This window comes from Ostrea edulis, chromosome 7 (genome assembly GCF_947568905.1).
Source record: "Ostrea edulis chromosome 7, xbOstEdul1.1, whole genome shotgun sequence".
Classification (NCBI taxonomy): Eukaryota; Metazoa; Mollusca; class Bivalvia; order Ostreida; family Ostreidae; genus Ostrea; species Ostrea edulis.
Window position 1 is genome coordinate 78,319,077 of NC_079170.1, and position 25,129 is coordinate 78,344,205.

Consider the following 25,129-nt stretch of genomic DNA (forward strand, 5'->3'; position numbering starts at 1 on the left):
CTGTATTGCTGTGAATGCTCGATTCCTAAGTCGTGTTGCACATCATTCGACATGAAGTCCAAATCAACACTACTGATTATTTAGTCACTTCAATCCTCAGTGCATTAACCAATCAAAATGCTCGATACACAACACTACTGATTATTTAGTCACTTCAATCCTCAGTGCATTAACCAATCAAAATGCTCGATACACAACACTACTGATTATTTAGTCACTTCAATCCTCAGTGCATTAACCAATCAAAATGCTCGATACACAACACTTTCTATACAATGTTGTTTTAATAAGCAACAACTTAGAAAAAAAATCTCAAGCACATGGGATTCTTCTGAAACACAAATCTGATATAAAATGATGAAGAAAGGACATTTGACTTGACGTAATTTTTAATGTTGGGTGTTTGCCTCTCTTCATTTACACAATGTTTCACAAACTCATTCAAAATTACATCTCATACAAAACACTTCAAACTTGTTCCACTGAATGTAACAGTTCGAAGTTTCCAATCAGAATGATCACTCATCATTAGAACAGTCGCTACGATTATGTAAAAGTACGCATTGTGGCATAAATCATTTACTGTACATTTAGATTATTCTATTTCATTACCTTTTTTTTTTATCATTCTACTCTTTTATGCAACAAAAAAAAAAAAAAAAAAAAAGAAAAAGAAAAAACCAAACCCCTTATAAAAAAGAAAAGATAAATAAATAAAAACAATAACAAAAACCCCTGCTAAATTTAAAAAAAACAACTGCACTTCCAACTGTAGATGTATTTCACCTTATTTTCACAAATGAGTGATTAGTGCCAGAATATTTACTTCTACATTTTACAGACCACAGGGAAAGACTATCATTCAAAAATGCACAAAATGGCATCATTCACTATCTAACTAATGTGTCACAAATGACAGTTTGGTTTTGTTTCAATTTCGTTTTTTTTAAGTCTTTCAAATGTGGTATTGTCTTCAGTCATTCATATAGAATTTTTTTTGCATTTCAGTAATAGCAATGCACTTTAAAAATATGCAGCAATACTATTTGCAATCATAACTAATCTTGCAATGAAAATTATAAACTACATGTACAATATATCTTTGTAAAAATTGAACTTGACTGATATTAAACTAATTATAAAATACATATAAACGTACATCTCTCGTGTACAACGGAAATCAATAAACATTGAAAACAAAACTCTTATTTACACAAGAAAAATGTACAATAAATAAAAACAACAGACCTACATGTAAACAAAACATATGGTGAAATTGACAATTCTCATGAAAACATTGCACTCCAAAATGATCAACACCCAAAACTGTACACTAACGACCAGCTGATGCACATTATAAAACGATGTCATTAAATGGTGATGCTGATGAAGAATGACATCTTGTGCACCTCACTACTTAGGATTCATATGAAATTCAATGTGAAATACAAAGGTCAGAACATGACATGAGTTTTGTAAAATGAAGATTCACAGCAGAACCTTTTGTTGGAAATTTAATCCGTTGAGGCAAGCAATTAATGTCTCTCTCCTTCTCTGTGTAGAGTTTCTGTACACAAGAAGACAGATGCACAAACACTTTAGACAGCTTGACAAGATACACACAATAGTTCAAAGGTCACGTTTCATCTGCTGTTTGTTCATTGGTCTCTTCTGTCACTGGTTCGCTTTCTTCCACGCTGGACATGCTTACTGTCACAGGTGATTCCAACTGGGTCATCATCCCGTCCATGATATCTGCCACGATGACTGAATGGGAGGGGGCTTCCCCACTGACTTTCTGACCGAGGTCATCGCTACTGTCCTCATCCTCCTCCTCTTCCTCCTCCTCAAGAGGAACCTGTTCCTCCTCAATCAAGTCCTCACTAGATATCACAGAACTCACCAGGTCTTCATTCTCAATCACTGACAACTTCACACCCCTCTCTGACAATTTACCTGCAAGAGACTTTTGAGAGCAGAATTCCTGAATTTTGATGGGTGACTGAGTTCGAACTATTTTTTGAGGGCCACTGTTTGTTTTCTCTTGGGGACTGAGTTCCACCTCGGATACAGACGGAAGGTCTGCCTCGCGAGTCGTCATCAGCCCTGACGATGTACTGATGGTAATGTTTTCTCTAAGGCTGTTCCGCACCACTTCTTCTGCCGTTACCGAGCTGTGTAGATAAGCGAGCGAGCTGTCCTGGTTTTTACACTTGAAGCACTCGTATTCTTCATCCTCTGTCACCTCGTCTGCCCCGAGTCCGACACACAGAAGGTGATACCATTCCTCACAACGGTCGCACTGCACCCAGTTCACCTCCTCCCCTACAGTAAAACATCATGCATCAAAATCAAAAGATCATTTCATTTACCTTGTATAACTTCTTAAATCATAACACGTTTAACTGACAATGCCGATGTGAATTTTAACGGCATATCGACTAAAATACTGACCCGTGGGCTTCAGACATTTGATGGCAGCACAGTTATCATCATCATTATCATCATCTCCATCATCTTCCATCATCACCAAACACTCTTTCTCTTTCTTCTTCCTTGGCTTTCGTTTCTTCTTCTCTACTTCCTCTGTCCCACTTTCTTTTTTCACTTTCACTTTCTTTTTCTTGGGTTTTTCTAGTTTCTTGAGTTTCTCTGTGTTAATGTCTACCAATAGTTTTATCTTCTCTATGTCTGACACTGTGGATTCCGACATAACTGTCATCAAAATAAGAAAGAAATAGATGATAACAGGTTTTGGGATTATTCTTTCATTTATGACAATACTTTAGTTAGAGACCTGATTGGAGCATCACGTTAATTCAATATATTACAAAGTACACAGTAAAAATTAACAATTATTTTATCTTATTTCAATATTTACTATGTGCTCTGTAATGTATAGTCCATCAATATGTTTAATAATAGACTGGGAAATCATTAGTGCACAGCTGTATTTCTTAATATATCAGACTCAGACTGAACTACAATTCTGAGTTGACCTTTTGTTTTAGAATGGGATCATAATACAACCGTCTAGATGTGTAACAGTCTTATTGAACCACACAGTCATTAGATGACCGTCTAGATGAGAACCACACAGTCATTAGATGACTGTCTAGACGTGTAACAGTCTTATTGAACCACACAGTCATTAGATGACCGTCTAGACGTGAACCACACAGTCATTAGATGACCGTCTAGATGTGAACCACACAGTCATTAGATGACCGTCTAGACGTGAACCAGTCATTAGATGACCGTCTAGATGTGAAACATACAGTCATTAGATGACCGTCTAGATGTGAAACACACAGTCATTAGATGACCGTCTAGACGTGTAACAGTCTTATTGAACCACACAGTCATTAGATGACTGTCTAGATGAGAACCACACAGTCATTAGATGACCGTCTAGATGTGAAACATACAGTCATTAGATGACCGTCTAGATGAGAACCACACAGTCATTAGATGACTGTCTAGATGAGAACCACACAGTCATTAGATGACCGTCTAGATGTGAAACATACAGTCATTAGATGACCGTCTAGATGAGAACCACACAGTCATTAGATGACTGTCTAGATGAGAACCACACAGTCATTAGATGACCGTCTAGATGTGTAATAGTCTTATTGAACCACACAGTCATTAGATGACCGTCTCGCTCCAGTAGACTGAGTTAATCTCCGCTACAGATAGATGACAATCACCACAGTTCTCAAAAAGAACCATGGCTGTCCTGAGCAGTCAAGCATGTCCCACCTAGCAGTGACTTATCATTTTACCAGTACCTTACTCTGATCTTTCTGGAGTACGAGTGACTTACTCTGATCTTTCTGGAGTACGAGTGACTTACTCTGATCTTTCTGGAGTACGAGTAACTTACTCTGATCTTTCTGGAGTATGAGTCACTTACTCTGATCTTTCTGGAGTACGAGTCACTTACTCTGATCTTTCTGGAGTACGAGTCACTTACTCTTCTTCATTAGATGACCGTCTAGATGTGAACCACACAGTCATTAGATGACCGTCTAGATGTGAACCACAGTCATTAGATGACCATCTAGATGTGTAACAGTCTTATTGAACCACACAGTCATTAGATGACCGTCTAGATGAGAACCACACAGTCTTTAGATGACCATCTAGATGTGTAACAGTCTTATTAAACCACACAGTCATTAGATGACCGTCTAGATGTGAACCACACAGTCATTAGATAACCGTCTAGATGTGTAACAGTCTTATTGAACCACAGTCATTAGATGACCGTCTAGATGAGAACCACACAGTCATTAGATGACCGTCTAGATGTGTAACAGTCTTATTGAACCACACAGTCATTAGATGACCGTCTAGACGTGTAACAGTCTTATTGAACCACACAGTCATTAGAAGACCATCTAGATGTGTAACAGTCTTATTGAACCACACAGTCATTAGGTGACCGTCTAGACGTGTAACAGTCTTATTGAACCACACAGTCATTAGATGACCGTCTAGATGTGTAACAGTCTTATTGAACCACACAGTCATTAGGTGACCGTCTAGACGTGTAACAGTCTTATTGAACCACACAGTCATTAGATGACCGTCTCGCTCCAGTAGACTGAGTTAATCTCCGCTACAGATAGATGACAATCACCACTGTTCTCAAAAAGAACCATGGCTGTCCTGAGCAGTCAAGCATGTCCCACCTAGTAGTGACTTATCATTTTACCAGTACCTTACTCTGATCTTTCTGGAGTACGAGTCACTTACTCTGATCTTTCTGGAGTACGAGTCATTTACTCTGATCTTTCTGGAGTACGAGTCACTTACTCTGATCTTTCTGGAGTACGAGTCACTTACTCTGATCTTTCTGGAGTACGAGTCACTTACTCTGATCTTTCTGAAGTACGAGTCACTTACTCTGATCTTTCTGGAGTACGAGTTACTTACTCTGATCTTTCTGTAATACAAGTAACTTACTCTGATCTTTCTGGAGTACAAGTGACTTACTCTTCTTCATTAGATGACCGTCTAGATGTGAACCACACAGTCATTAGAGGACCGTCTAGATGTGTAACAGTCTTATTGAACCACACAGTCATTAGATGACCGTCTAGATGAGAACCACACAGTCATTAGATGACCGTCCAGATGTATAACAGTCTTATTGAACCATACAGTCATTAGATGACTGTCTAGATGAGAACCACACAGTCATTAGATGACCGTCTAGACGTGTAACAGTCTTATTGAACCACACAGTCATTAGATGACTGTCTAGATGTGTAACAGTCTTATTGAACCACACAGTCATTAGATGACCGTCTAGATGTGTAACAGTCTTATTGAACCACACAGTCATTAGATGACCGTCTCGCTCCAGTAGACTGAGTTAATCTCTGCTACAGATAGATGACAATCACCACAGTTCTCAAAAAGAACCATGGCTGTCCTGAGCAGTCAAGCATGTCCCACCTAGTAGTGACTTATCATTTTACCAGTACATTACTCTGATCTTTCTGAAGTACGAGTCACTTACTCTGATCTTTCTGGAGTACGAGTCACTTACTCTGATCTTTCTGAAGTACGAGTGATTTACTCTGATCTTTCTGGAGTACGAGTCACTTACTCTGATCTTTCTGAAGTACGAGTCACTTACTCTGATCTTTCTGGAGTACGAGTGACTTACTCTTCTTCATTAGATGACCGTCTAGATGTGAACCACACAGTCATTAGATGACCGTCTAGATGTGAACCACACAGTCATTAGATGACCGTCTAGATGTGTAACAGTCTTATTGAACCACACAGTCATTAGATGATCGTCTAGATGTGAACCACACAGTCATTAGATGACCGTCTAGATATGTAACAGTCTTATTGAACCACACAGTCATTAGATGACTGTCTAGATGTGAACCACAGTCATTAGATGACCGTCCAGATGTGTAACAGTCTTATTGAACCACACAGTCATTAGATGACCGTCTAGACGTGTAACAGTCTTATTGAACCACACAGTCATTAGATGACCGTCTAGACGTGTAACAGTCTTATTGAACCACACAGTCATTAAATGACCGTCTCGCTCCAGTAGACTGAGTTAATCTCTGCTACAGATAGATGACAATCACCACAGTTCTCAAAAAGAACCATGGCTGTCCTGAGCAGTCAAGCATGTCCCACCTAGTAGTGACTTATTATTTTACCAGTACCTTACTCTGATCTTTCTGAAGTACGAGTCATTTACTCTGATCTTTCTGAAGTACGAGTCACTTACTCTGATCTTTCTGGAGTACGAGTCACTTACTCTGATCTTTCTGGAGTATATGTAACTTACTCTGATCTTTCTGGAGTTCGAATTCCTTCAGCAGCTTCTTCTCCTTCTCTCCTTTCTCTTTTTTGATCTTGACCTTTTTTGCTTTCTCCACCCCTTCGGATCCTTCCCTCATTTTCTTTGGTTTTGATAGATCTGCTCCCTCCTCAGTTTTCTTGCGTTTTTTCTTCTTCTTCTCCGGATCCTTTTCTTTCTTGAATTTCACAACCATTTTCTCTCTTTCAAAGTTCTCTTTTGGCACAATGTTTTCAGGACCCTGTTAAGAAGAAAACGATATCCAATACTTTGTTGCATTAAAAAATAAAGTGCACCGCCACGGCACATGATACGCCCGTCACATATTGTTAACATGAACATATCACCATGAAGAGATAGGTATGCATGGAACCAAATGTCAACCTTCCTTTAAGAATCTTACCCACTTTATGGCCTCATGTGACATTGCTTCAAATATTGATAATGTAAGCTTAATGATTTTTAAAAGGATATAAAAACATTTTCCCAAATGGTTTCAATGAAATGATTAAAGTGCAAGATAGCCCTTTATCCAAGCAAACAACTTGTACAATAAATGGGAGTACTCAAAAAGGTTGATTTATTCAACATATCAAAAAATACATATATCAGTATCTGCCTTTGTCAAATCTTCAAGTATAGAAGTAAAATATGCATGGTGATGTCAATATAAATAAATATAGATTAAAAACGGTTATTTCAAACACTGGTGCATCTCCTATGGTGTAGTTATTAATTAGAAAAAAATAATACATCATATATTTCTCAACTGGTTGTGTTAGACTTGAGAAATGCACATCTGCAGCTTTGCTCATTGTATTTTAAGGAATGAAGAACAATGCACAGCGTAATAAAACATCAAATATTAGTCATTATGTTTATTCTTAGACTGTAAAACTGTCATCTTAGTGAGACATGACAATCTGCACCTTGTTGTTGAGATATAAAATAAAAATATATTTTACAATATCATATTAATTCTTAAACGTTATACCAAATTAACTTTCAAAGTAATGGCTACCAATTAGAACTGTTCTAAAATTTGACAGATCAATTAGAAGGCCAGATTCCTCTGCCCAATTCCCGATTGCAAGAGATATAGATAGCACCTCCTTGATCAGATTGCTGTAACAGAAATCTTCTAAACTCATTAATTAATCTGTAATTTGACAGAATGCAATTTTTCTGTTAGCAAAATGCCTCCTGAATTGCTTGATAATTACACCCATGGGACAAGGGAAATTTCTCTTGTTACTGACACAAAAGAAATAATTTGTTTGTTATATACTGCTGTATAGTACAGTGTATATAATGAAGAATGTGTAGTTTCTTGAATTAACAATTTTTAATATGGTTATTGCAATACTATTTCATCTGTTCAGGTTTACACAAATGCCCAATCTGCAGCTTTGTTCATTGTATATCTTTTTTCTGAACAATGCCACAGCCATAACAAAACATCAAAATACTAATCATTAAAATAGGCCTTTATACATATTGCAACCATTTGTTGTCTTAGTGAGAAATGATACTCTGCATATAGGTTGCTGAGAAAAAAAATTAAAAATTATATAGTACAATGTCAAATTAATTTTGAAAATAAAGACTAACCACAACAAACAAATTCACTTTCACAAATAATTTCTGGTATATCTGCAATTAAGAGGCTAAGATCTCTCTGCCCAATTCCCTAGAGATAAAGATAACACCTGCTTGATCATGTTGATCAGAGATGTTCTACACAAAACTCATTAATTAGTCTTGTCAAAATGCCCTTTGCATGCTACTCCCATGGGACAAGTGGAATTTCTCATGTTATTGTTAGAATCAAAGGAAACTTTACATAGGCTAAAAAAAGCTGTACAGTAGATCATAAAAAAAATATGTGTTTTCTTGATGTAACATTTTTGAATGAGGTTTTCTACAAAACTCTTATATGAGTAGGGATTGTACCAATTATAACATACTTTTTTCAAAAAATAACTTCAACTAAATGTCACAGTGACCTTAAAGTACAGTGCGACACACCTTCTACCTAAGATGCATAAGTTGACCAAGTTTCATGATTCTAGATCAAATAGTTTTCAAGTTATGAGCCGGACAGGGTTTTACCATATTTGGCCATATCTTCTTAATTAAAAGTCACAGCGACCTGGTTTTAATGTGCGACACACCTTCTACCCAAGATGTATCAACTGACAAAGTTTGATTATTCTAGGCCTTATAGTATTTAAGTTATGAGCCGGACACGAAAAAGCTAACAGACGGACGGACAGACGGACGGACATGAAGGCCATAACATAATACGGCCCGTCTTAAGACGGGCGTATAAAAAGAAGCCTTATCTTCTGACAAAGTTTGTCTGTGTTCTCAAAACACACACAACATTCATTCATGATGCATGCACACAATGTAAATACAGAATGTTTTACTAGACTTCTCGTTGGATTGGTTTTATGAGCGGTAAGAAGATAGTCACTTGTGTGCTTCAGACTGCATGTATTTCTTATTCCTAACAAGTACCAGAACCTGCATATTGTCCTTCCACGAGATACACTGCAGACGGAAGGAACTGAATAACAACTCAATCTGACTGAAATTGTATCAATTAGATTTAATTCTGCATTAAATTGATTAAAGTCTGCATCAATTTCACCTAGTCTATCAGTTCTACTTCCTCAGTTTTCCTTAGTCTGTAATTTGTTAAAGTCTGTATCAATTTGACTGAAAAGTCTGCTTCAGTGTTACTTTTAGGTTACTTTGGCGTTACTTTTAGGTTACTTTGGCGTTACTTTTAGGTTACTTTGGTGTTACTTTTAGGTTACTTCAGTGTTACTTTTAGGTTACTTCAGCATTACTTTTAGGTTACTTTTAGGTTATTTCAGCGTTACTTTTAGGTTACTTCAGCGTTACTTTTAGGTTACTTCAGTGTTACTTTTTAGGTTACTTCAGCGTTACTTTTAGGTTACTTCAGTACTACTTTTAGGTTACTTTTAAGTTACTTTTAAATCAAGAGTGTACAATTCAGTCTACATCAATTTAACTTTGTCTGAAAATTAGATTTAATTTTACATCAACTTTACTTAGACTATTAATTAGATTTAAATCTACATCAACTTTACTTAGACTATTAACTAGATTTAAATCTACATCAATTTAACTAAAGTCTATCAATTAGATTTAAATCTACATCAATTTAACTAAAGTCTATCAATTAGATTTAAATCTACACCAATTTACCCGAGTCTATCGATTAGATTTAAATCTACATCAATTTAACTAAAGTCTATCAATTTGGATTTAAATTTACATAAATTTTATCAATTAGATTTAAATTTAAATCAATTTAAGTAAAGTCTATAGATTAGATTTAAATTTACATCAATTTAACTAGCAAGTTTATCAATTAGATTTAAATCTACAATTCATATTTAGTCTGTGTCAGTTTGACATACAGTAAACATACTTTTTTCCCAATAATTCAGTGAAATAGCTATATCTGTTTAATCCACTGGTAAAAAATTACATGGATTTCTTGGATTGAATTTGTATGTGTAAAATGTACTTTAAGTACACTGGGACAAATATCTGCTCAAAGTTAATACCTGTGTACATAGCGTAAATTAATCCCATGCACAAAAAAGTATTAAATCAATTTTAATTTAAAGCTGTATGGTCCGAATTACAATATTTTTTCACATCTTGTAAAAACGCTATTAAATCATCGCACGTATGTAGTTATGAGACTGTACGACATATCATAAATTATTTCTCCTGTTTTAACCCAAATAATTGATTTTAAATCGATGTTTACAAATAACTGCGTCACCCTGCCATTTCAAGTGACAGTCACGTGACCAGTTCAAACTTTCAGATCATCGGTGGTCTTATCTGTATAGAGCTGTGTATTTTGTTATAACAGTACCGTACCATAAGTTTAATAGAAATAAAAATATCAAATACCTCTTAGTAATTCGTTGTTTTACGCTCTTTCAGCCTTAAAACTAGACAGTTGCGTATGAGTTAATATATCATGTTGGGATTCCCCTGACGCGCGTGGGTTTATTTATAGACATCTATTATGGGGTGATTTAAATATGTAGCCACTATATTTACTTTCTAAATAATATTCGCACTGTTTTCTTTTACATGCAGATGTTTTTAAGCATGTAATTAAGGGAAAGTTAATAACTTTATAAAGTAATTAATCTGCTCTAAAGTAATTATGTACAAAAATAATACATGAACATCGAGTCATACAGCTTTAAGTTTACGTGATACTAATAATTAAGAAGGAAAGTGCAAGAGAGGCAGACCTAAAGAAACATGGAAAACAGCAGACAGAGAGAAATGAAATAGATTGAAGACCTGGACAGAGGCAAGCAGATAGCAGAACAAAGGACAGAATGGAGAGGAATTCTTTCTGGCCCTATTCTCCAGAGAAGGAAATAAACCAAGTTTATCTAAAATATGTTTATAAATATGACCCAAGTCTTATATTCCCCTCATGTAATTGACATACCCCAACAGAAACAGTTTTATGAGTGATACCTTGTCCCCTATGTCTATGTCTAGGAGTTTCCCTTCCCCCCGGGGCTGACACGCCTGTAGGATTCTCCAGATGTGCTGGGTTTCATCCAGGGACACTTCCAACAGATCCCCCTCCATCATCAGTTCCTCCAGCTGCTTTTTAGCCGTGGTGGAGAGTTCCAGGACTGGGGCCTCTAGTCCTGACCGAGCCACCAGGGGGGACTTCCTCTGGTGTTTTCTGGGGGAAGCATCTACAATACAGGTGTTATAATTACCTCAACTTCACGATCAACACCACTAAAGTATTCATACAGTATGTGAAATGTATCGGAAAAAAAACTTTAGGAGGCATACTACATTGTCATAATGGCAGACTTCGTTTTAAAATGCAAATGAAAATACAAATATCAGCAATATTTGTATACTCTTTTAAAATTTGATTGCCTAGCTTCATAGCTCAGTCGGTTAACATGCCCACTGCTGATCTACACAGGTTCAAGTCCAGCGAGGGTTTTAAACTTTTTTCTGATTAATTTCAAATAAAACTGCATTTTTTGACCGAATAAAATAAATTTTAAAGTTTTTGATTTTAAAATATTGTTGTACATATCCCTCACTTTTCATCCATATCAAATTCCTCTGTAGTATTCCTCCTTAACTAGTAGTAATCTTGTAAACATCAATTAGTGTATACTGCAATGTTTCTCGATTCATTTTAAATCATTCACTATACATCATACAGAGCACATCAGTGAATGGAACAAGAGTTTTGCTTGCGAGGTCCAATGCACATACATGTACACAGTATCACTTTGCTGCAGACAGCTTAAGAAATTAAAAAAAAATTCATAAACGCATCTGAATTTAACATAAAAATTTCTCCTAGTAGTTTTAAGCAGATTGCATTTATGTTTAAATGTACGGGATTCCACTTACTGGACCCTCCCTTTGAGGCTGAGGAGTAGGCATGCTCGGACATCCCACTGTGGTTGGTGCTTGCAATCTCAATCTCCATCTGTATATCCTCTGAGTTTTGTTCCGGTGACATGGGCGGTGACAATGAGTTTTCCAAATCCAGAAATCCTGACTCCATCTGCTTCCCATTTACCACTGCAGAAGTTCCACCAAATGCACTCTGGGTAACGCTGGCAAGATGTCCCTGCAGTTCTGGATTATTAGCCGCCTTCATCAACTCCGCATTGATGATTTTCTCCGTCTTCTCCCGCGCTGCCTGCTCGACCATTCTCTGGCTCAATACGCTGAGTTTGGCGAGAGCTGAGGCCAATTCACTGGTGGTCAGTGCCTGGCGAGCTCGATCCTGCCAGGCCATAGCGCGCTCGGTCAAGCACTGCAAGGCCTCACCCTCTGGCAGACGGACGGGGAGTTTCTGAAGGGACACTAGGAGAGACAGAATGGTCTCCAGACGTGGTCGCCGTGACCGCAGACAGAGAGGACAGAGAAATTTGAGATCCTTTGCTGCCTGTACTGCGGCAGCCTGCTGAGATTTGTTCTTAAGGTTAGCTGACTTTGGTAATGGGACACAAGTTCCTACAGGAAAAATATCCAACATTTAATAAAACAGGAAAAACATCCAACGTTTAATAGAACAGGAAAAACATCCAACGTTTAATAATACAGGAAAAATATCCAACATTTACCCCCCCCCCCTCTAAATGTCTACATGTACAATGTATGCTCGTTTTTCAGCTGAAATATCTTTTGACAGTTCTTCAATATACAAGTACCACCCATTTCTAGTCAATATTTGCATTCAGACAATATGCATGCATGATATGCCTGTATGTCTACACACAAATTTAAAATAAACAAAACACAATACTTCTGTAACACACTGCTTGAACCGTGTCTGTACGAGATCAGATCACGGCTTGATTAAGTTGTCTCAATTTCTGCTGTTTATAGAGAACAATACACATAATTATGTATCTCTCAATCAAAAAGCAAACAGCAGTTTCTAACCAAACCTAAACTTTTACAATTTCCATTGCTGCACACCAACTTTAATTTGTAAACAACAAATTTCAGCCAGATTTGTACGTGCTCATACAATCTTAATTAGGTATAATCCTTTCTTGATGTTACAATACAAGATTTATGTGCAACATTAATCAGAAATTTAATTTGTCTTTGACAAAGCCCAATACACTGTGAATCTCCATTTTTGATTTGATCCTAATTCCAGAATTGTTATTATTATCCTCATCATCCTAATGGATATTCTGTATGCATGATCGAGAAGTGGGAGCTATGTCTTATATTCAAATCCATTGTCGCAAACCACACCCACTGTCTCGGTTCACACGATTACATAACCATGCTTGTATGCTTAAAAACGCCCAGGACTTTATGAATATTTACATGCATGTATACAATCAGGGAGTTCCCATAATTTTTTTGGATGGAAACAATAAAACACTAGGAGATCATCGTGTGGCTCGTAGTGGAATAATCCGAGGATTGCTGATTGTGAAAAACTGACACAAAAGCCAATCAAAATAAGTTTATTGAAACAGAATTTGCAAGCATAGCCTGTTATTATGGCAGATTGCAATCATTCTATAGCTGTAGACTTGATTGAGGGTTTCACTGATCATACACTCAGCTTGACATGGGGTAGGTACATGTAATCATGGAATCAGTAAGCGTGGCTGGTGATGGTGGTTCAAACCCAACTTATCCTTCTTAAGTTTTACAGTAGGTTGAGAAATCGTGTTATTCCTTAAACCAATACATACAGTGTATATTCTGGTTGCATCATTTTTGTAATGGTAAGGTACATCAGACTGACAGAAATTTATGGACAAAAACTTTTATTTAGTGTATTGGATGTCGTTAAACTGACATGTTTTTTTTAAAAACAGCTTCTCAATTTCCCAGCTACTTGCAGACTAAGTCAATATATACATTTATAAATGTTTCTGTCTGTACACACCTACTCATAGTAAACAAAACACAATACTTCTGTAACACACTGCTTGAACCGTGTCTGTACGAGATCAGATCACGGCTTGATTAAGTTGTCTCAATTTCTGCTGTTTACGGAGAACAATACACATAATTATGTATCTCTCAATCAAAAAGCAAACAGCAGTTTCTAACCAAACCTAAACTTTTACAATTTCCATTGCTGCACACCAACTTTAATTTGTAAGCAAGAAATGTCAGCCAGATTCACAAGCACTTCTTTCTCGCTACAATTTGTTGTAGCAAGGTTAATGCACTAGCCATGCCTACATGTATGTTGCCTCGCTCAAAAACATTACTTGTCACCAATGCATTTCCCATTCTTGATTCTTGAATGAATTCTTGGTTTACTGTGCATTAATAGAGCTGGGCACCACACTAAAACATTTATATGCTACTCACCATGGAACCAGTCTTTACAGAGTTCACACTGTAACATGAACCCCGCCCCTTCTTTACGACAGATACAGTACTTTGCTTCTCCATGCGGCTGGCGAAGCTTGGCACAGTTACGGTCCCTTAATTCCCTCATCAGTTCCACCTCCCTCTGTTCGGCCACTTTGAATGCAGCAACCTGAAAAAAAGAAAGAAGCCCGATAAAAATGATGCACAAATTTCTCAACCGACAGTGTCATTATCAAATTTCTCAACTGACAGTGTCATTATCAAATTTCTCGACTGACAGTGTTTTCATCAAACTTCTTGACTGACACTGCCTTTATCAAATTCTCAACTGACAGTGCTTTTATCAAATTTCTCAACTAACAGTGTCATCAAATTTCTCAACTGACAGTGTTTTCATCAAACTTCTCGACTGACACTGCCATTATCAAATTTCTCGACCAACAGTGCCTTTATCAAATTTCTCGATGACAGTGTTTTTATCTGTGTATATATACATGAACACACAACAACTATACTACAGGAGATTGAAATCACATAAAGTACTGACAATGAGAACAAGAGATTGAAATCACATAAAGTACTGACAATGAGAACAGGAGATTGAAATCACATAAAGTACTGACAATGAGAACAGGAGATTGAAATCACATTAGTAGTTTACAATGAATACAGGAGTTTGAAATCACAAAATCATACAAGTACTTACAATGGCTGCCGGGTCCCTCTGCTCGTCCACTCTGTAATCCGATTGGTTGTTATTCTCGCTGTCACGGCGATCTCTTCCCTCCTCCTTGATTTTCTTCTTCGTTTTCTTACTGCTGCTGTAGATTCCAATGTCTGCTCTGGGGGACAACACCTACAGTGAAAGGAGCCATTTAATGGAGACAACAGTGAAGGAGTCATTTAATGGGGACAACAGTGAAGGAAGTCATTTAATGGGGACAACAGTGAAGGGAGTCATTTAATGGGGACAACATCTACAGTGAAGGGAGTCATTTAATGACAACACCTACAGTGAAGGGAGTCATTTAATGACAACATCTACAGTGAAGGAGTCATTTAATGACAACACCTACAGTGAAGGAGTCATTTAATGGGGACAACATCTACAGTGAAGGGAGTCATTTAATGACAACACCTACAGTGAAGGAGTCATTTAATGGGGACAACACCTACAGTGAAGGAGTCATTTAATGACAACACGTACAGTGAAGGGAGTCATTTAATGGGGACAACATCTACAGTGAAGGGAGTCATTTAATGGGGACAACAGTGAAGGGAGTCATTTAATGGGGACAACACGTACAGTGGAGGGAGTCATTTAATGACAACACGTACAGTGAAGGAGTCATTTAATGACAACACGTACAGTGAAGGGAGTCATTTAATGACAACATCTACAGTGAAGGAGTCATTTAATGGGGACAACATCTGCAGTGAAGGAGTCAATGGGGACAACACGTACAGTGGAGGGAGTCATTTAATGACAACACCTACAGTGAAGGAGTCATTTAATGACAACACCTACAGTGAAGGAGTCATTTAATGGGGACACATCTACAGTGAAGGGAGTCATTTAATGACAACACCTACAGTGAAGGAGTCATTTAATGGGGACAACACCTACAGTGAAGGAGTCATTTAATGACAACACGTACAGTGAAGGAGTCATTTAATGGGGACAACATCTACAGTGAAGGGAGTCATTTAATGACAACACCTACAGTGAAGGAGTCATTTAATGGGGACAACATCTACAGTGAAGGGAGTCATTTAATGACAACACCAACAGTGAAGGGAGTCATTTAATGGGGACAACATCTACAGTGAAGGGAGTCATTTAATGGGGACAACAGTGAAGGGAGTCATTTAATGGAGACAACAGTGAAGGGAGTCATTTAATGGGGACAACACGTACAGTGGAGGGAGTCATTTAATGACAACACCTACAGTGAAGGAGTCATTTAATGGGGACAACATCTACAGTGAAGGAGTCAATGGGGACAACACGTACAGTGGAGGGAGTCATTTAATGACAACATCTACAGTGAAGGAGTCATTTAATGACAACACGTACAGTGAAGGAGTCATTTAATGACAACACTGACAGTGAAGGGAGTCATTTAATGACAACACGTACAGTGAAGGAGTCATTTAATGACAACATCTACAGTGAAGGGAGTCATTTAATGGGGACAACACCTACAGTGAAGGGAGTCATTTAATGACAACACCTACAGTGAAGGAGTCATTTATTGGGGACAACACGTACAGTGAAGGGAGTCATTTAATGGAGACAACAGTGAAGGGAGTCATTTAATGGAGACAACAGTGAAGGGAGTCATTTAATGACAACACGTACAGTGAAGGAGTCATTTAATGACAACACGTACAGTGGAGGGAGTCATTTAATGGGGACAACACGTACAGTGGAGGGAGTCATTTAATGGGGAACATTCACACAAAAATTCATACCATGTAAAGTTCATTCAAATACCACATACATGTAAGTGGGATTTTTATCTAGGATTCAATTATGGCATTATTAGCGAGAGTGATGAGATTGCTAAAATTAAATATCGCTTACAATTTATTCCATATCGGAGGTAATATTTATCTATCCCGGAATTATAAAGTCACCAAAATCAGCTCTTGTTAGATATATACCCATTTTAAATGAAAAAAATGCTAAATTTGTGTCTCACTAAAAATTGACTTCTACGGTAATGGCATTAATCAGCCCTTTATTAAAGCTTTTATTTTAACAGTAGATCTTTCGATTGCAGAAAGTTTACAGTTAAACAGGGATCAGTTGATTTGAACATATTTCATTGCATATATAATATACAAAGGGCTCGAACACACAAGTTCTAACAACTTAACGAGGTTCTCACCTAAGACTAGCTGATAACAATTGTCACTGAGCACATCAGTTTCACTGATATATGGTTTCTGTACATTGAAATGTTCAATGAATTGTGCATTAATTGTATAAATATGTGGTAAAGGGATGCAAATGAACCCCAAATGAAGTCTAATGCTTCTGTAATATTCTTGATCAATTGATTGACTGATTGATGTTTTCCGCCACACTCAACAATTTTTCAGTTATCTGGTGGCGGCAAGTTTTTATTGGTGTAAGAGAGAACAAAGATACAATGTACCTGGGAAGAGACCACCGACCTTCCGAAAGTAAACTGGGAAACTTTCTCACTTACCGGCATGAGAAAAACAATTCAATCATCAGTAGTTAAACAGAAAAGCTATTCATATTGGTGCAGATTTAACCATTACATATTAAGGTACGTAAAAAAAAATTCTGTTATCTTCTATAAGAAAAACTCTACCTCTAGCAGTGAGTAAGTGCAGTTCTTCTTTAGGAAAGTCCTTGCAGTTCTCTCACGCCATGACTTGGCGGCTGCCACCTGAGACTCCACCTGTGGAAGCTGATCCAGACGGACCGGGATGGGTCGGCCTTTGTTCACTAAACTCTCCAGGGCATCCAGATAGGGGTAAGAGTCGGAATTCTGTACACACAAATTGAGAAACACATGTATGAAGAAAAGAGCAGAGTTTCTGAGGACTCAGTGATAGTGAAACTTGTATTATAAGGATGTGCTTATTGCCATAAAGAAACAGTATTCATAAAATATAATTCAAAACGCAAATATAGGGTTTATATAACATTTTGGATTACACAGCCTCTGGATCAAGACAGGTTTTACTGTATGAATCAGGGCAGCAATGGGTACTCGATATAACTGAAAATTGAGGGTCGAGTTGTTCGGGTCGAGTTGTTCGGGTTGGGTTCGGTTCATTGTTTCCGTATTTCGGTTCGGATTCAATTTTTACAATAGAATCATTATCAATCGGAACTCCATGAGTTAATTTGATGCATTGCTAGCTATGACGTACGTAACGTAGTGCAGTAAGCTGTGATGTCATAGTTGACAATGCATCAAATTCACTCATGGATGCCATCGTATTACATCGGAGATCTATGTTGAGTGCGCGAGACATTCGAGGAGTTCCGATTGGAATGATTATTTTAGAAATCCATTTAAACAAAATGGCAGAAAAATCCTCAAATGTGGCTGTATTTTGATCAATTGATAAACAAGAGGTACTGTGAGCAATGCTCACTAAGAATACCCCCCGCTTACTCCAATCTCCCAAAGGGTGTTCCATGTGATGAAAAAAGCCGTTAAAGAATTTAAATGGAAACCATATTGCTACTTCGATGTCCAGTGCGCATGACCTTTGACCTCAAAATCGATAGGGAACATCTTCATCCCATGGGTAGTCCATATGTATGATATGGTGACTGTAGGTGGAAAGGATAACGCTTTAGAGCCCGGAAACCATATTGCTACTTCGATGTCTAGTGTGCTTGACCTTTGACCTTTTGACCCCAAAATCGATAGGGAACATCTTCATCCCATGGGTAGTCCATATGTATGATATGGTGACTGTAGGTGGAAAGGATAACGTTTTAGAGCCCGGAAACCATATTGCTACTTCAATGTCCAGTGCACTTGACCTTTGGACCCCAAAATCGATAGGGAACATCTTCATCCCATGGGTAGTCCATATATATGATATGGTGATGGTAGGTGGAAAGGATAATGCTTTAGAGCCCGGAAACCATTGCGTCTACAGACGGACAACCCGATTCCAGTATACCACCCCACAACTTTGTTGCGGGGGGTATAATGATGGCATTCTGGACAAAACAATAACAGTATGCAAGTTATGTCAGACACATTCAAAATACGCCACAGGATCAACATTGTCAATGACAAAACAACGAATGCATGGAATGGAAATGAGTAGAAGTGACAATGCATGAATGTCGAGTCTAAATCAGTCCACATTTGTGAGTAGTTATTGTAACAAAATACAAAACAAGATGTGTTTGTGAAACACAAATGCCCCCGATAATGGCCAATTCCGAAGATGGTCAAGGTCAGAAGGACAAATATCTTGGTACCAGTAGAAAGATCTTGTCACAAGAAATGCACATGTACAATATGAAAGCTCTAATATTTACCATCTAGAAGTTATGACCAATGTAAATTTTTTAAAAAGTAGGTTAAATGTCAAGGTCAAAAGGTTTAGTACAAACAGAAAGGTCTTATCACAAGAAATACTGGTGTGAAATATCAAAGCTCTATCACTTACTGTTCAAAAGTTATTAGCAAGGTTAAAGTTTTCAAAAATGGGTCAAAGACTCAATTGGCCGGGTTGCAATATTTAGAGTAAATAATTTGGGTAGGGATTTATTTGGTGGTAGTTATCTGTTGCCCCGCTCGACTTACTGCTAATAATGCAGTCACGGACAACGACATGTCTCTTACTGTTACCGTGAATAGTCACATTTCCATGTATGACAGATGTACACTCGGTCATGGCGAAATAGGACAATGGATGTCTAGAAATTGTGGATGTTGCTGGCTTATTGGCCTCACAAATTCTGCAAAACATTTTGCCATCACGAAAATTTCCTCCGCCATTTCAGGACTGGGGTTCTTCCTTTACTTTTGCATTTCTCTTTAGACATTGATACGCCATCTTTTGATGCAGAACTTTCCCCGTGTGATTCTTGAATTTCTTTGTTACATGTACAAGGCTGAGGCTTCTGTTTTTTACTATTGATAAATCCCAAGTGCTCTAAACCTCGTTTTCCCGCCATCTTGATTGTTCTGACCGAGACTAAAAATATTTATTCAGACTTCCGATCCCGATTCTAAAATTTTACTGGTTGCCCAAATTTTCTTCACTCGCGAAAATGCGACTTAATTATAATCTCTAGTCGCAAAATTGATTTTCTGGTCGCAAATGCGACCGTTTTACTCGCAACTTGGAGCACTGCTGATATATGTACTATTAAGTAATAATAACTAAAATGAACAATAACTTCAGGTGCTTGAATTGTATATGATTATATGATAAAGAAACAGAATTTCTCTATTTATATTGCAAATTTACAACTCATGCCCAGAAAATTTGACATTCATATATAATTGAATTTTTCCTCAGAGGTAGTGCAACTAAATTTAACCACAAAAGATAATCTCATTTACCTTTTTCAAGTTGAACTCTATTTTTAGTAACAACTTTTTGCTGTAGCGCCCATATTCGACAAAGGTCAGACTTCAAAAAACCTAGTGCATAACTTCAATATATATACTTACTTTCTGCAAAGTTTCAAGGTTGTACATAAAAAACTGTAGGAGGAGTTGATTTCACAAAATTTCCCCAACCGGCCGCCCGCCCGCCCGCACTTCACCATACTATAGACCGGATTTGCACTTTGTGCAACCCGGCCAAAAAGTAGGTCAAACTCCCAAGGTCAAGGACACAGGGTCAAAAAATGTCGGTACCCATGGAAAGGTCTTGTCACAAGGAATACTCATGTGAAATATCAAAGCTCTATCACTTACTGTTCAAAAGTTATTAGCAAGGTTGAAGTTTTCAAAAAGTAGGTCAAACACTCAAGGTCAAGGGGTCAAAAATGTCGGTACCCACGGAAAGGTCTTGTCATAAGGAATACTCGTGTGAAATATCAAAGCTCTATCACTTACTGTTCAAAAGTTATTAGCAAGGTTAAAGTTTCAGACAGAATTACAGAATGACAGACAGGACAAAAACAATATGCCCCCCGTGAACTCCGATCTCGGGGGCATAAAAAGGTTTTTGATTTTAACTTATATATTAAACTTTTAAAATAGCTATATTGACACGTACTGAAATACCCAAACCCGAATTATAAGATTTTGAACCGACCCGATCTGAGAATTTTTGGAATGTACATGTATGTGTACAGCACATGGCGTTCAATGTTAGAGAGGGCAGCAGGAGGTGGAAATGACCTTTAGGGAACTGACCTGAACTGTCTCCACCTTCTGAGTCCAATCCTTGGCTTTCTTTAAGGCGTCTTTGAGGGCGCTGACATTAGGAAGGAATGCTGGGATACCCTTCGCTTCATTAATGATGGCCTCTAATGTTGCCATGACGTGACGTGGTCTGCAATAAACAAATCATCTTTTCTCACAAATCATCTTCGACTGAAGCATGCGGAAGATGGGCAACTCTCATTTATTGTTTGGAGACATTAGTTCAAGTAGGTGTCAGAAGAAAGGCATTTTCACAATGACTATACATTATACATGTCACAAACAAAAGTATCTGTAAAGTTATGGACAAGTTAAACTTCTTGTCACAGACTGATGGAAAGATGGACAAGATTCTGAAAAATACAGATTAATCATACTAATCCTGGAATTATATTAATTAATAAAAACAAAAAACATTTTCAATTTCCCAAATGAGCTTTTCCACTTTCCACCCCAATCCTTAAGAAACACTTTGATCCTCCCCCTTACCTGGCCTGTAAACAGATCCTGGCTTTTTCTTCCCATCTCTCACTGACGGTCAGTAGTTCCTGTAATTCAGCCATGGCCTTCTCCACGGCAGGGTGAGGGGCCAGCCCCACCCCTGCCTCCATCAGTTTCCTCATAGACTCCAAGGTCACTTGCTGTTGGTCCTCGAGAAGGGTCAGTTTAACCTCATCAAGCCATTTAGCCTGCAGCAACACCTGTTTGGAAGAATTTTCCACGTTCAGTAGTGATCGGTGTAAGATTTCGTAGTGAATTTTCAAGTAAGTTACGAACATTTGTAAATTGCAAGAATAAATACACATATTACAACAACATCTGAGCCCAATAATAGAACTTGTTCAAGATTTCACAATTTCCACAGAAACAAAAAGAAGGGCTGACTGTGTATGAAAATATCAATATTTACAATTATTTTGTCATAAAGCAAGATCTAAAATCTCAGTATTTGAAAATTGCTTCAACAGAGGTCGCAGTAGAATAAGGTCACAGCAGCGTGATATCGGGTCGTTTTGTTGTCGTGAAATTTCGGCAGATTTTTAATTTGCAATGCCAACACTTCATTTACTGGTGGATTTTCATTTCATGCAATGATAATTTACATGAATGGAAAATTAGGCATACTTTACTTTTAACAAATTTTCTTTATATCCAATAAGGGCTATTCCAGAAATAAATACATGGGGGGGGGGGGGTCGGGAGGCACCTTTTGTATTTTGTATATACCAAGCACCCATAAAAAAAAATAAAAAATTACCCCATGACCCATCAAATTAATAAACTCATTTTACAATGACCCATCTAAAAAAAAAAAAAAACTAAACAGACCCACCACAAAAATATTTTTAAAAATGAAAACGGTACAAATCTCGCGAGGTTTTCGGAACAAACATTCTAGTCAATGACGCGGTAATGCCTGTGCGACATTGTATCACAGTAGTTCTGAAGAAACGATGTCACATCAACAATCAAAGGCATCTATGGCGGGAATGTTGGAAAGATTGGGAGTCCAAACGATGCTATTATCATGAAATGGGTATGGATATGTTTTTCCACGAATCGTTCGTCTTCTAATGGAGCCCGCGCCCGGAGGCCTCTATATCACCATCACACCGACTGATAAATATAACGCATCGGTACCCTCGTATAAATCAACTAAGGTTTGCCTATTTTTATTAGAAAACGGAATACCTATTGGTTTCAAAATATTCCCAAAATCGATGCACTGTAAACTGTAATAATCTACAGAACAGAGTTCGCCGCCATCACGTCCATAGGGACCCTTCTAAACGCGCCTCTAATTTGAAGAGTGCTGTAATGGAAAGTTATGCGCTGCAAAGAGCGACAACTCGAATAGTTCTATGTTACTTCCGATTTCCGATTTCGAAAGCAGCATTTCGAAAGCACGTTTTCAATTTTCCTTCCAACATTTTGTAACCAACACGACAAGAGCGACAATAAAAATATTCTGAAAACTCAACACCCACGTGGCACAAAATAAAACAATAGAAACTACCCACTACCCATAATAAATATTTTTTTAACAGTCCAACCACGGACAAATTAAAATATGAAAAAATACGACCACCCACACAAAAAAATATCATTTGTCGCCCGACCCCCCCATTTGATCATTTCTGGAACAGCCCTAAGACAAAATCACAGTCAAGTCTACAAAAAAACCGCTAGAGATTTTCCTGACCTGCTTGAGTCTTGGAATTTCCTGGAGGTCCACATCTAGTGTGACACTGAACTCGATCAGTTGTTCCAGCTTTTCGGAGTCCGGGCTCTCGGCATCCAAAGCCTCCAGCGCATCCTTCTGGAACTGAGTGACTTTGTCCAGCAGCTCCTGTTTACAGACAGAAGAAATGAGCATTCACAAACAAAACCCAGCTTTACCAGGCAGAAGCAATTGGGATTTCTCTCAGAATGTGAGAATGTAGTACTAAAATATGCAAGCACACATTCACCGACATAACACACCCACTTACATACCCAATCAATGTTACATATGGAAGTAAACCCCACCCCCATTTCCATTGTAAGAAGAAAATCCCCATCCAACATTTTATTCTACTCGTTTGTGGACACTTGATTTAAAAAAAACCAACAACAACATATGCACGATTTGTTTGCTAATATTGAACAGCCATCACACCGCTGCCTACCTTGACCAGTTTGGCCTCCTTGATGACACAGGCCAGGCTGGCCACTTGTTCATAGAAACAATTCAGTTCCTCTAGACTTAGCTTGGCAATGTATTTCCCATCATTGTGGCGATTTCTGAAATTCACAAATTAAGTTTCAAAATTTTTTATTCAGTGCAAATTGACAGAAAATAAATAAAGCTCTTCCAAAGGTTTCCTGATGTGCTGGTCCATCACAAGAAATCCGCATGAAATATACATGCACATTATGTACCGATTCTGTTTAACATAATATACCTCCCAATGGAATGTGTACAACAAAGAATTATCAACCATACAAGAGTTATGCCCCCTTGACTGCTATCCCAAACTTTTGCCACCTTGGTCTTTGTAGGTTTTTGGTGTTATCTGGTCATTTTCTTTCTTAATTGAATCGCTTTCATTTCATGTGTTGATCCTAAATTTACTCATTACTTCCTGCAAAAGGGTCTGATACAACATGCACAAACTAAAAGGGGGCGCTCCTTCGGATGAGACTGCAAAAACCAAGGCCCTGTGTCACAGCAGGTGTGGAACGATAAAGATCCCTCCCTGTTCAAAGGCCGTAAACGCCGAGCATAAGCCTAAATTTTGCAGCCCTTCATCGGCAATGGTGACATCTTTATACGAGTGAAAGATTGTCGAGTGGGATGTACAACAATGTACAACCAACATGTACAGTGAACTTGTCTACTTCAGGTACATGTATGTTTGCTATCGTACGTTTTTCTGGATTCAACAATATCCAAAATACAGTGTCTGAGAATATTTATCAAGATAAAATTGAAAGTCTGTGTGTTCGAATAAGGGTACGGATTCCACAACATTTCAGCCTACACAACATCCAGAGAAGGAAAAAAGATGGTTTTTCTCCACCTGACCTTTAATAGACAGTCAACGTAACCTTTAACCTGTGAACCTTCACTGACCTGGTTCTAGCTTTCTTGGACACAAGCTGAGCTGCTACGTTTGCACATTTCTCTGCTTCATTGACTGCCATCACTAACTGCTGCATCAACTCGGAATCCGGAAATCTCTTCTCCTCTGCTTCAGCAATGTATTCCTTCAAATCAGGCAGATCTAAAACAGATCCCACACACATTGACAAAATTATCCACTTCTAGTTTACGGAAAATATCAGTCTGATAAAACCGTGGTAGATCTGATAAAATAATATACTTTAACCAGACATTTAGTCCATTAAAAGATTTAAAAATTTTCTATGAATTCAAATCCTCTAACAATCTGACATTCTAGGTTAAGGAGGAACAATACATCCT

The 25,129-nt window shown here is 37.8% G+C and overlaps 1 protein-coding gene across 4 annotated transcripts in view; it reads right to left on the bottom strand.

Annotated features, from left to right (window-relative positions):
• Positions 1-371: 371 nt before the first annotated feature.
• LOC125655592 (lysine-specific demethylase 5A-like) overlaps positions 372-25,129 on the bottom strand; it is a 41,602-nt gene continuing 16,844 nt past the window's right edge. For all 4 annotated transcript variants that reach the window (XM_056145413.1, XM_056145411.1, XM_056145412.1 and 1 more), the window contains 13 exons: positions 24,779-24,929; positions 23,832-23,946; positions 23,366-23,512; positions 21,652-21,863; positions 21,154-21,292; positions 17,614-17,793; positions 14,973-15,122; positions 14,264-14,435; positions 11,813-12,424; positions 10,898-11,127; positions 6,335-6,587; positions 2,455-2,715; positions 372-2,325 (listed from right to left, as the gene is read on the bottom strand). In XM_056145413.1, the coding sequence (XP_056001388.1) occupies positions 1,637-2,325; positions 2,455-2,715; positions 6,335-6,587; positions 10,898-11,127; positions 11,813-12,424; positions 14,264-14,435; positions 14,973-15,122; positions 17,614-17,793; positions 21,154-21,292; positions 21,652-21,863; positions 23,366-23,512; positions 23,832-23,946; positions 24,779-24,929 (3,311 nt within the window). In that variant the 3' untranslated portion in view covers positions 372-1,636. The remainder of the gene's footprint in view (positions 2,326-2,454; positions 2,716-6,334; positions 6,588-10,897; positions 11,128-11,812; positions 12,425-14,263; positions 14,436-14,972; positions 15,123-17,613; positions 17,794-21,153; positions 21,293-21,651; positions 21,864-23,365; positions 23,513-23,831; positions 23,947-24,778; positions 24,930-25,129) is intronic.